This window comes from Prinia subflava, chromosome 6, assembly GCF_021018805.1.
Source record: "Prinia subflava isolate CZ2003 ecotype Zambia chromosome 6, Cam_Psub_1.2, whole genome shotgun sequence".
NCBI lineage: Eukaryota > Metazoa > Chordata > Aves > Passeriformes > Cisticolidae > Prinia > Prinia subflava.
This window is the reverse complement of record NC_086252.1, coordinates 18,440,234-18,453,358: the sequence shown is the minus strand read 5'-3', so window position 1 is coordinate 18,453,358 and position 13,125 is coordinate 18,440,234. Positions and strand designations below refer to the sequence as shown.

The following is a 13,125-nucleotide window of genomic DNA, read 5'->3' as shown; positions in this document are numbered from 1 at the left end:
AACATCCCCTTCCCTTTCTTGCCTCTTTCTTTCCTTATCTGCTCCTCTCTCTCTCATTCTCTCTTTCCCCTTCCAGTAATGATTTTCTAATAACACAAAATTAAAACCTTTCCAAATAAAATGAGATGTATTTTTGAGGGACCAGAGTGGGTATCCCAGTATGGTATCTTGCCCTCCTGGTATCTGCAGTGTGTCTGGAGAGGGCTCCAAAGCAGACCAGAGGTGTGGGGACTGGATCTGAGGGGCAGGAGAGTGTGTGTGTCTCTGAAGGTGCAGCTCAGAGCTGGGGCAGGCAGTGTTTGTGCAAGCCTCAGGCACCACCCCTGCGTGGGGCAGTTTGATCCATGACTGCATAGAGAGGGATCCTGGATGTACACAGCTTTTCTCTAGAGGTGGTTGGTTGATTAATTTTGTTTATAAAATAAGATCATATTTGTCAGGGAAATGTGTCTGCAGGGAAATGTGAGTGAACAGCACAAAATCGTGAGTCAGGAGGGCACGGGAGCCCTGGCACAAGGTGCAGCTCTAGCTCTCAAGTGCTTGGCACTGGTAATCCTCAGAGATGGCAGCAGATGTGCTGAACTAACTGGAGGATAGTACTTTACGTCCATATTTTTTTCTTTTCTTGGGTCTGGTGTTTTTGTAAAACTTAACAAATATCATCAAGCATCTTGTCTCTAGCCTCAGGTTTGATTTGCAGTAGCATGAGTCTCCTGCAAAAAGGCCTGGCAACAAGAACGTTGGGCAGGGAGAGGAGCACAGTCGGAGAGAGGAGGAGGAGTCAGAGACAATTTGCTTTGCTGTTGCTGTTCTGTTTCAAAGCTCGTGCCCTCCTCAGCCGATGTCAGGGCTGGTGCACAGTGCTGAGCCTGCCTGGGACAGGACAGGCTTTACCCTGGGTCAGCTCACAAATGAAAAAAACAGCACAGAAAAGAGACGTGCAAAGAGATACAGTCTCTGATTAGGAATTGGAGGGACAGGGTGACTGCAGCACCTGATCAGGTTACACAGGAAGCCAATAGCAGAACTAGAAACTGAACTTTGTGCCTCTGAGTCTTGGTTGGAGCCTTGACCACTGAACTGCAGTTCCCATCACTCAAACTCACATGAGGGCAGTGCAAAAACCAACTCACATGCCCTCTCTGCTTGTAAAATGTGGAAGCTTTCAAAGGGGACAGATGGACACACAGGGCCAAATGCTGTCATAAACATAATTTCTTGTTTCATTCAGAAATGATTATATTTCAGTTTTCTTTTAATTTGGAATTGCCAATTTAATGCGTGATGGAAAGCTTTGAGCCTTCTGAGAGCTGAGTTCCTACATTACGCTTATGAGAGATGTAGGTGCAAACACCACAGACAATCACCTGTGCAAAGAAACACTTTTTAGGCTGCTGTATGTTTGTCTGTGCAAATAACTGCTTACCCAGGCCTGTGGCCCTAAGTGTCCATCTGTGTCCCCACTGAAAGTTTTTGCATTTTCTGAGCAAAACAAAGGTGAAGACTGCCTGCTGCGAGCACGGAGCCCACACCTGCCTAACAGGTGGCATGTGGCAGACACAGACCCCTGAACCCCTAGCATGTCTGGAGGAGCTCCTGTCTTTGTGAAGGGAAGATTCCCTCCTTCCTGTGTGGAGGGGGAGACACTCTGCTTCACTGGCAGGGGACTGATTTTGGAGGAGCTCAGTGTGCACTGTACAGCATCTCGTCCCCAAAGCACCTGCCGGGCAGACCAGCAAATGTTGGCTGGTTTGCACCACTGCTCCCCAGTGGGAGCCTCCCTGGCCACAGACACGAACCCCAGCTCCAGCACTGGGTCCATGTGGGATGTCCTGCAGGATGCTGCCAGCTGTCACTTTCTGCAGGCTGACACCTGTGCAAAGTATGGGATGTTCAGCTCTGGGGATTTTTTAAGGATACCTTTTATTGCTGTGGTTTATTAGGCTCGCTGTGATTATTTTCTTAGCTGAGCTTCTTTATAATTAATAATGCAACTGGAGGCAAGCAGAAGGTGAGGATGCTCAGTGCCTCGCTGGGCTCTAGTATCTGAAATAACCGAGCTGTACTAACAAGCTCATCCTTCTGCCCATTATTTGAACGATGTCTTGACGCTGTTGCACAGGCCTTGGTCATTTCTTCCTGGGCTCACTGGGACAGTGTCCTTGTGGCTGGCTGCCAGCACTGCCTGTGACCTGAGCGCTGGCTCCCACCCTGGGTGCACAGCGCTCCCGGGGCGCACGCTCAGGCAGTCTGTCTGTCCAGGGGGACACGCAGGGACACTGCGCCTCGGAACACACCACACCTGCAAGGTGGCAGCTGCCTGCTGAGAGGGTGAGCTGGGAGAAGAGGGAACGAGCACAGTGAGGGGTTTCCATTATCAACACTGTACTGCAAACATGCAAATCCTAAAATACGTATGTGTCTCTCAGCTTTCTCGCTGGGTTATTTTTTTCCTTCATATATTTAGGATTAGATTTTGGGTTGTTTCGGCTTTCAGTTTTGTTTCATTTTGGGCTTTGTTGTTGGGGTTTTTTTCCTATTTGTATTCTAACAATCCAGCATTCTTTTTTTTTATTATTCATAGGATTGTAAATGGAAAATGTACATGGAGATGGATGGGGATGAAATTGCAATAACCTACATAAAAGATGTGACATTCAACACTAACCTACCTGATGCAGAGATTTTAAAGATGACAAAGGTATTTACAGCCTTAAAGCTTTCACAAATTCACAGATCTCAAACAAAGACATTAAAATACCACAGCAGTCGACTTTTGTGCTTGCAGAAGCTCAATCTCTTGACAGCTTTTAAATAAAATGCACATTTTAAATAGAATTGTATCAAAATAGGAGTTAGGTATTTGGGTTCTCCTTTAAGCTGACAATAATGTTAATAGACAAATAAGAGAAGGAACTAATTTATATTTTCTTGTTTTAATTCCATGTTTTATCCTCTGAATTTATTACTCCTTTTAGTGAAAAGAATGTTCCAAAAATTGCTTTATTTTTCAAGAGAAGAAACCAATTTAAATGTTCCGGAAACTTCATGTGATTTGTCTGGGGGGTTTTGTTGGATTTTTTCTCTCTTTAGTGTTTTTGTTGTTGGTGGTGGTTTTTGTTTTCCTTTTGTTTTTTTGGTATAGTTTTAGAACTTCCACCTGATTCTAAAACTCTCTCTTTCATGCACCAGTGGATTGTAAAGACTGAAACCCATAGCAGACAGTACAGCACTGAACATCTGCAATTCATTGTCACTGAGCATTTTACCCTGTGTCAGAACCTGCCTGTAAATAATTACCAGTATGCATTTAGACTGCTTTTCCCTAAGGAACAGAAGTTCTGTTGATGCAGAGGGCATTGTGTTAGCTATTATTTTAATTGTTTGTTTTTATTAATATGCCCCACTTGATAATAGCTAACAAAATAAATTTCTAACTGAAAAAATATACACCTTGATTGCCAATTAGAATGCTGCTCTAATGTACACTGGTATAAACACCTGAACTCTTGAGTGCTTTTAACTGTGAAATTTTGGGGCAAAACTGGGGCGGGGGGGGAAACTTTGTCATTTTTCTAAAGGAAAAAATGAAAATCAGATTGTCACCAGTTAGAATTTTAAGGAAGATGTGATATAAGTGTATTTGCCAAGAAAGATTGTAGTATTTAATTCATACTAATACTATTTTTATGGTCAGTGATTTCTGGAACAACACTTGTGATTTTTTTTTGGTTTTATTATTATTATGACAGTTGTTGTTATTATCACTAGTTTTCTGTCTAATTTTAATCTTGGACACTTCAATTTTTCCTTCAAAAAAGGTGTAAAGTTAAATAAACTAACAACTAGATACAGTAACGTTAACTTTTCACATAGTTCAACATTTTTATATTTGTCAAGGAATATCTCTGAGAGTCTCTAGATATTTGTTCTTGTCTTCCTCTGTAAATTTAGAAAAAGGTGAGCTTTATCCCCCCCAAAAACATTACATGTTGTCTCATCTGCTGTGCGCATTATATGGAAATCTCTTCTCAGTTTCCTTTTGTAAACCAGGAAGTAAACATTTCAAAAATATATTGCTTTGACTCATAAAATTTTGAGAAAAGTACTGATGTTAACAACATAGGAATGAATGAAATGAGGCAAATGTAAATCCCTTTTGGGTGATTTAGAAGCAGGTCGGGAGATGAGGAGCACCTTAGAAAACTCCCACCATGTTTTTTCCAGCCACCGTTTGTAATGGAGAAGTGGATTGTGGGCATAGAAGAGCACCAGTCTGTGGAATGTGTTGTTACGTATGAGGTAAGCTCCAAGAAACAAATAAAATACTTGATCCAAGACAAAACCTACACAGGAGGTGTGGAAATAACATCCTCTGGCTTTGTTGTATCCTATAATCAGGTTCTCAGCAGCCTGTAATTAGTTGTAAAATATAATCTTCAGAGCAAAAGCTGAATTAAGTTTACAGAGACAATGGCCTTAGACTGCTGCCTGGGATGGCTCTTCTTCTCAAGGATGAAAGCTCCTTTTGCTTCAAGTGTAATGGTCAGTGTTGTTTGCATTAGTTAAAGAGGCTGGTTTTTATCTTTTCAATGATGTCCTAATTAGGAGAGCAGAGAAGCAACAGGAGAAGAAAGAAAATGAGAAATCAAGAGTAAGATAAAATAAAACCCAGAATACAATTTGATGTGATAGAAATTAGCTTTGTCAAAAGAGTTTGCAGTTACTTACAATACTGATTTTATAAAGACTAACTCTGTCTGTCAGAAAAAGGTTAATAAATGAGATTCCAGCTCTGTCCCGAACAAGCATTCAGGCAGTGATGGAAATCCTGGACCTTGCTTGTTTGTCTCAAAAATGAAGAAGTAGTTTTCTTTCAGGCTGAAGATTCTCACAGGAGTCATAAGTCCTTAACAGCAAACTGTTAACTGAAGGATACTCCAGGAAAATTTTGTTGGGGATCCCCCTGCAAAAATACCTGCTTAATCCTACCTCTTTTAGAAGAAAGGAGTGCACATTTGATGCTCATTCATAGAACGAGTAAAATGTATTTTTGTGTTTGTAGAGGAAGGCCTTCAGATCTTTCCTCCAAGAAAAGGGTACAAGAATTGAAGCAGTTATTCACTACCACATTTTTAGCATAATCACAAGTACCAGCCAAAATTATCCAGAGTCTAAAAATATTTGAGAACTAGCTAAGTGATTTTGCAAAACAGGCTCTATATTGAAACAACTGCTGCCGCCCAGGCACTAGTGGAAGTTCCCTCGCAGGGGAGCTTAGTGTGTTCTGTGTTGTGTGTTGTTACATCCTCATGCTTGTTGTGTCCCTCCTGAGCAGAGTGATGTCAGAGCTCCCAAAAGCACGAGGCACATCCAAGCTATCTGCTGGAGCAAGGTGAAGGCGCAGGACGAGGTTGAGGCGGTTCAGCTCTTGATACAGACCTCGCTCCCCAATTCGGAGGGGAACTCACGGAGCAGATCTGACTCAGGTAAGTCAAGATGTGAACTTTATTGCTGACAGGGGCAGGGTATATATAGGGAGAACAGCAAAAAGTCAACACACGTCAACCACCCCCCTCAGCTTGGTGCCACCTGTGGGTGTGCTGGAGGTGCACTTGACCCCTCTGTACGTCAGTGATGAGGATAATAAATGACACTGGTCCCAACAGGGACCCCTGAGGGACACCACTTGTCACTGATGTACACCAGGACTCTGAGCTGGTGACCTCGGGATGCAACCATTCAACCAACTCCTGATCCACCCAACAGTCTACCCATCAAATCCATCTCTGCCCAGTTTAGAGAGAAGGATGCTGGGGGGATCATGTTAATAAATGCTTTACAGAAGTCCAGATAAATGACATCTGTAGCTCTTCCCTTGTCCACTGATGTTAAGATCAGGAAGCATTTTGTTTCCCCAGTCCTCATCCTGCTGTCCATTGACTTGATAGGTTGGCTGATATTGAAGACTGAGACAAAGTCTTCTCCCTATCTGTTGTTACCAGTTTTCCAGTGCTGTTTATCAGGGGGTACATCTTCTTTGAACTTCTTATTTTGTTAACATAGCTGAAACCCTTCTTGTTATTCTTTGCATCCCTTGCCAGGTTCAGTTCCAGTTTTGTTTTGCCCTTCCTCACTACATCCATGTACAAGCAAACTTCATGTCTGTACTCTTCCCATGCTACCTGTCCTTGTTTCCACTTCCTGTGCATTTGCTTCTTTCCCCTTACTTTGACCAGCAGTTCCCTACTCAGACACACCAGTCTCTTGCCTTCTTTGCCCAATTTCTTGCTCCTGGAGACCTCTTGCACTCTATGGAAGACTTCATTAAATATCTGTCAGCTCTATTCCACTCCCTTGTCCCCAGGGGATCCTACTGACTATGTCCTTGAGGAGCTGGAATTCTGTTTTTGTAAAATTCATGAGTCTAACTTTACCTGGCCCATGTCCCTCAGGACTGCTAACCCTAGAAATGCATGATCATTGACGCCCAGGCTGCCTCCAGTCTTGCTGTCTCTGAGTAACTTGCTTACACTGGTGGCCATCAGATCCATTTTTCCCTCTGGCAGAGCTGCCTGTCTCCTGTCTCTGAAGGGAAGGGGGATGCCCTTTATGCTCCTAGAGGAAGCAGGCTGGAAGCAGTCCATGGTGATAAGCTCAAACTCAACTGGACTGCTTTGGCCAGCCCTTCCCTCCCACCCTTAGCCACCCAGCACACAGCTTTGCACAGATGTTGTGCTTGGATGAAGGGCACCTCCTGTTAGGATGTGTGGGTGCTCTTGCTCTGGCCAGTGCTCGTGCAAGGGGGACACACATACTGAGGCTGTGGCCTCAGAAGCTGCATGTGGGGTGCAAAAGGTCCCCTGTGGATGATACACTGTTTTGACAAGTACAATACTGCCAGCCTGGCAGACACAAATGCTCCTGACATCCTGCTCTTCTCTGAAGAATTGTAGAAATCTTTCCACTGCATTCTTTTTCCACAGCTCAGCTTGCCCATTTGAGCCAGCCTTGGCTCATCACTGTCTGGCTCCTGGAATGGTGTTTGTTATACCTTCTGGGGCTTGATTTGTTCAGTGAGATACGTTTAATAATGCAGTGGGCTCTACACTGCAGTTTTCATTTCCTAATAAATTTATGCTGCTGACAGATTCACACTTGTCTCAGTTGACTCTAGCACAGCTCTGCCTTTAAGATCTGCTGCTGTTTTTGTAAAGGTGTTTGTTAGCCCATCTGTTTTTCTCTTTGAGTTCACAGTAGGGCTGCAGAAATGTTTGGGTTGGGACACCTGAGGGGCAGTACAGGAGCTGGAACAAGATGCCAGTGAGCAGAGGAGGAATTTCTCAATTTTGTACACCACTGGCAAGTGCAGAAGAATGGCCCTATGAATTGAGAGGTGTTGGGTTTGGATTACAGACACATCTAACATGGGTGTGCTTATTCCTAACCAACTGTGATCCATTTGCAACACAATTACATTTTGTAATGCAAACGAAACCTAGCACATGTCCTAAAAGATACACGTCCAGGTTAGCTTTGCAGATAGATGTTACCCTGGTTTTGGGGTGAGGAGCCCTGCGGCCGTACCATGTGTGGTGTGTATCTTCACAGGTTGGCTCAGCTGCTGTAAGCCAAAATGGTTGCTTTTTTTTCAGTGAGTGGTGGGAGAGCTTGTCTGTCCCTTTGGCACACTGGAGGAGTTACATGGAAGCACTAATGTTTTGTCAGCAGCCAATTGAACCCCCACAGTTCAAAGGAGGCGGGTTACCAGCCAGCACAAAAGCTGTGCCTCAGCTCTAGCAAACCTTCTGGCCTGTCTTCTTTACCAGACCACCTATCCCATGTTTAAAAGACCACCAAATCCAAGCACAAAGGTAAGGGTAATACCTGTCCAATAGGCTAAAATAACCAGCAGTGAAGGTGCTACCTCTGTGGTCTACCACAGACAGCACGTACAGTGCACAGAGTGTACAGAGTTGGTGGCTCAGAGACCACCTGAGGGAGAAGCCCCCCAGCCCACGAGAGGCAGCCCCACAGGGCTCCCTGGGAGATCCTTTCTGGTCAGCTGGATCCTGGGCTGCCAGCTGCTGATGGCTGTAAGGAGCAAGGACTGAACAGTCTGGAGGGAGCCCCTTGATCAGAGAGATCAGCACTGTTCCCGTAGTGCATGTGATGGCCACCTGAGTGTTGATAACAAATGAAGACCCAAACTTGAGTGCTGAGCCTGCTGTGTCCAGGTTGATAGTGTCAATAGTGTCTGGCGAGTACATTTTGGCATGCACGCTTCTTTTAAACCATGACTTTCAAGGAGGTTAAGAAGCAGAGGAGGCAATTCCCATCTGTCTTTCTGTGAAAGAAGGTTCACCTCTAAGTGCTGGTGGAGCTATCTTCTGTGTCAGTGTCACACACACTATGACAGGGAAGACAGTTTCCTTTTGACATACTTGACAATAAGTTGAAGTGATTTAAATCTCTTTGGATTCAAACAAAGTCTGGGGAAAAGAGGAGTGAAAAAGATCATCCATTACATTTTAACAGGAGCAATCCTAATGAGGACAGAGCTGCTATCCCGCTCCCACAAAACTCCCCATAGTCAATGAAGTGTTCCAGTGAGAGGCAGTGAGGGTTAAGCTTTCCTGTTGGAACAATATTAGCAATCTTTAAGGACAAATCATTCAAATCTCTCTAGAACAAAATTATTTTAGCTGCTCCCCATGGGTCTTTGGCCAGAGCTGTGGCCTCAGATAAGAGGAATTCCTGTTCTCTGCTCTACCCACAAAGTAGCAAACCAGGCAGCCTTTGCAGTTCAAATGGAAAATTTACAGCTATTGTATTTGCTAAAGGCTTTCATGGAAACCACAGGACTGACTTTCAAAACCACTTCAGTGTGATCTCTGAAAGCTACAACTTTTGTTATGACCCCAGGGCTGTGACAGTAGGTGTAGAGGGAACTGTAATACCCTGAGTTGCTCACAGTTAAGCACTGTCTGAGCCAGCCTGGCTGAAGCCTAATGCCTCACCGACTTTTCCACATACAGAGTTGGTTTTCTGCATGAAGCTGGATGCAAAGAGGATTGAATTCTGAATTTGTAGTCGCAGCAACTGAAGTAGTTCTGTTTTTTATGGTATGTAGCAGTTTGAAAAGAAAGTGGAGCCAGAGGAGGTGAATGTGGCTGGCACAGCTGAGATTTGCACTGGCTCTGCACTGCTTCCTGTCTGTGCTGGGCTTCGAACAGCACGACTGTGCCAGATGGGAGAGATGCAGCTGGAATGCAATGCTGCAGCAGTATTGGTACCTTGGGGTGACCTCTGTGCCAGCTCCGGAGGTCTCCAGGCTCTTTTGTAATGAATGCTGTGGAGAAATCTGCTGAGGTTGCCAAGAGCATCACAGGGCATGTTTAAAACCAGGTTGGGTTCAAAAGAGCAGGAGGCACTTGGGAGTGGGAACCCACCCGAACAGCCAAGTGGATGGCTCTGAAACTGTCTTCTAGTCTTTGCCCCATAAGCTGCAGTGGCATCAGAAATATTTGTATCACTCGCTATTTTAAAAGCCCAACATTACGTTCAACCATGGAACATACTCAAATCTAGGATTATTTGCTGCAAGGCTGGGAGGGCAGGGGTGGCTTGAGGTTCTTCCGAGAGAAACCCTGGTACTTAACCTCACACCTTCGGCACATCTGAGAGCGGTTTTCCATGGATTCACAGAAAGCTGACTGTGTTTCCATTTCCTCGCCAGGCACCGACAGCCAGTGGATGCAGACCCTGCGCATGCAGCAGATAGCGAAAGCCATTTCCCTGCAGCACGGCCGCCCGCACAGCCCCACCGCGGTCACGCAGTACCTGCCCTACCTGCGCAGCCAGCACTCCTACGCCGCCGCCGTCAGGAGGACGCGCGCTCCCGTCACCCACCAGTTCACATCCATCGGCCACTCGAGGAATTCCTCTCCCCTGTCGCACAGTTTGATGAGAAACCTTTCGAACCTGCACTTGAACTCCAAAGGCAGCAGCGCCTCCAGCACAGCCTCCGACACGCCTTCGGAGAGGGACAGGTCGGCCGGCAGAGGCCGGGGCGCCTCGCACAGCGTTCCCTCCCGCAGCTCCTCGGGCGGGCGCCGCAGCGGGACCGGCTCCCCGGTGCCCCCCCGGCACTCGGGAAGAGCCAGCAGGACTCCTCTGCCAGCGGCCCCCGCGGCTGCCCAGCACCGCAGGTACCCCCGCGCCCCTGCGCAGCCCGCCGCCATCCCTGGCATGCCCCCTCCGGGAGACGGCGAGCCCCGGCGGGGCGAAGGGGAGAGCAGAGCCAGCGAGGGCGGCTGGATAAAGGTGCAGCACGCGAGGAAACCCCACAGGCAGGCCGCCGGCAAGCCCGCAAAGGAGAGAACTAGGGGGAGCTGGCGGGGCCGGAGGATGTTCTGAGGGGAATTTGGCCCTTTATTTAACTGAACGTTCAACCTGGAGAAGATTGTTGCTCTTTAATTTGCTGCACTGAAGCCGGTACCTGCCTGGCTGGGGCCTGCCAGCCGACAGGGAGAGCTGCCACCTCTCCTGTCACTGTCAGCACCAAGGGATTTAATTCGGTGTTCTCCCCGCTGTTTTGCTGCTCATGTTCTCAGCTGGCTGGATATCCACTCGCTTAATATTCAAAAATAAAATCCATAAGGCACAGCCAGATGCCACAAAGAAAGGCTCTCTGTTTCATCCTTAGGAGAGTTGTGCTGTTACCTCTCCTCACCTCACTTTGCCTCTAGATGCTGAGTCCAGCTCTGAGCAGAGTCTTCTCACCCCTTTTCTAGCCTGCTTCTGCCACGACTATAGGAAGAGGTAGCATTTTTATCAGACCAGCAGAGTCTGAAAGAAAGGGACACAAGGACACTTTTCTTCAGGTCCACTTTAGTAGCTTCACTTCTCCACTTTCAGCTTGCCATCCCTTGTCAGGAATTTCTTACTTTGTTCCTTATTAAAAGCCCCAACATTAGCTACCAAACATCACTGAGCACACTCTGTCACGTACAGTTGTCTTAATCAGGAGAATCAAAAACTAGGCTTTATTCTTTTGGGGAAAAAAAAATTAAAATAGAGTGAGAAGAAAGCATTGCCTTTATCATAGTTACAACTAACCCCACTGAGGTCTATGATAATATTTATCCCTGTGCAGCTGCTATTTTTTAATTGAATTTTTAAATGTGGCCAGACTGTGTCGCTTTTGTCTTTCAGTATTCAGGTAGTAAAGACAAGGTCAGCAAAGTTTCTGATTAATGTGGTCTTTAGCTCTGCTGAGAACAAAGACACAGCTTAGACCCAGTTGGCGTCAGAAAGTTTCTTCGTGGCCTTTTCACTCCAAGTTGATTTCACACAATTAAAAAGGAGAAAAAAAAGTTCGGGTTTCACAAGATGCAAGAGAGAAAAAAAGGAAGAAACAGATAAAGGAAGCTGAACCCAAAGCAATGCACGGTACCCTCTGAAAGCCAAGGAACTGTAAATTAGAGGTGCCTTTGAACAGGGTGCTGCACACCACCCATCCCAGGGGGTACTTGCTGGCACACCATGGTGAACGATGCCGGCACGTCACCCGCTCAGGGTGAGGGGGTGTCACCACAGCCCTGTCACTGGCTGTTCTAAAGGATGTGTAAATTCCCTGCTCCACACAAAGGCCACTCCTGTGGGTATGTGCAACTCTCCTCTGATTTCCACCAGCCCCAGTGAGGGCTGAGTCCTGGGGTGAGTTTTCAATACCTACCAAAGTGAATTGAGACTCACATTTTGTGAATGCAGGATAGGGTCCACCAAAACCTATGATGTGAGACACAAATGACACCAGGTGTCAGGAACTGGATTTCTGTCACTCAAGTGCCTTTTCCTCTGCCAGCAGTCAAGGGCAGAAAAAATAGAAGTTTTACCTTGAAATGAACTCAGCTGCATGTGATGAACAAAGTTTACCGTTTTCTCAGGGTTTCAAACTGGCTGAAAGCTAGTTAGTAACCCAGCTTCTGGCCCTGGTTTACTGAGCCTGACAACTAATTTGGGGGACATGGACAACCTAGCACTGGGTGTTTCTCTGTCACAGCTTAGCAGGCGACTGGGATTTTGTCTGGTTGGGGATCCTTCCAACGTTTCTTGCCATGACCAAAATGGTATGGAAGATACCAACTGATAATAACTGCGCCTGAGACTAGTTGCTAGAAATGGGCTTGTGTAATTAAAATTTGGATATGCACCTCAGAAATCACAGTTGGGCCTCCACAAATCCTAAGAAAGAAATTGCAAGAATTTGGAAAAGCACCTTTCTCTTCTAGGGTGATCAGGATGGTGGTGGTGCAGTTGTACAAGCCTGATACACTGTGGGCTGCTGCTGGCAATTCAAGATTTATCAGCTGTCTGTGGCTGTTCGTCAAGATGTCCAGCAGGATTCCTCTGCTGTTTGTAAGCTATTTAATGCTGTGCCTAATTTTAATCTGCAATGTACTGTTTGTCCACATCTGTTGTATTAAAGTGTTCATTAGCATTTAAAGAAGGAGCGGATGGTATTGATCATGCCCATTAAAATTAAACAATCATGCATTAGTGACTGATTAGAAATCCTTTTGCTGTACCAGCATTGCTGGTTAAAGCAACAGTGAGTTAACTTGTTTAAAAAATTTTAGATTTGGTTTTTACTTTTAGAAATATTTAGTTTTCCATCTTGTTTTTATCACTTTTAATGTGGCTACTCCCTATCTTGGTGATAATTCATTATTTAAAAGAATGTGCTTACATTTTCACACACACTCCCAGTACTTTACAAAGCTGAGCCTTTTTTTTTTTCATGTTTTACTAACATGCAGCTAGAAGACCATGCACAGCAACGTGTAAAATCAGACTGCCTTGGGCAATTACGCCTCTGGAAATGCTCTTTGGAAAGGAGCCATGTGAGGTTCACTTAGGGTTTTCTTACAAGTCTGTTAAAGGCAACCACATTTAAGTACCCCAATGTCTAGATTTGCATGCCAGGAGCTGGACACATGCCCTCCATCCACACACTTGGCAGTGCTGCAGCTGCTACACCCTCCCTCCATGGCTGACTCTGCAAGTGGCACAAAACACCACTGCTGTAGAGCTGTCCTTGGTTTCTTGGCCTTTCTTTTT

At 45.7% G+C, this 13,125-nt stretch overlaps 1 protein-coding gene across 3 annotated transcripts in view; it reads left to right on the top strand.

Moving 5' to 3' along the window:
- The window catches only part of MAP3K20 (mitogen-activated protein kinase kinase kinase 20), an 89,389-nt gene extending 78,582 nt beyond the window's left edge, over positions 1 to 10,807 (top strand). For 2 of the 3 annotated variants that reach the window (XM_063400504.1, XM_063400502.1), the window contains exons 17-20: positions 2,585 to 2,701; positions 4,228 to 4,302; positions 5,339 to 5,489; positions 9,740 to 10,807. In XM_063400504.1, the coding sequence (XP_063256574.1) occupies positions 2,585 to 2,701; positions 4,228 to 4,302; positions 5,339 to 5,489; positions 9,740 to 10,419 (1,023 nt within the window). In that variant the 3' untranslated portion in view covers positions 10,420 to 10,807. The remainder of the gene's footprint in view (positions 1 to 2,584; positions 2,702 to 4,227; positions 4,303 to 5,338; positions 5,490 to 9,739) is intronic. The other variant, XM_063400503.1, reaches the window with a different exon arrangement.
- Positions 10,808 to 13,125: the final 2,318 nt, after the last annotated feature.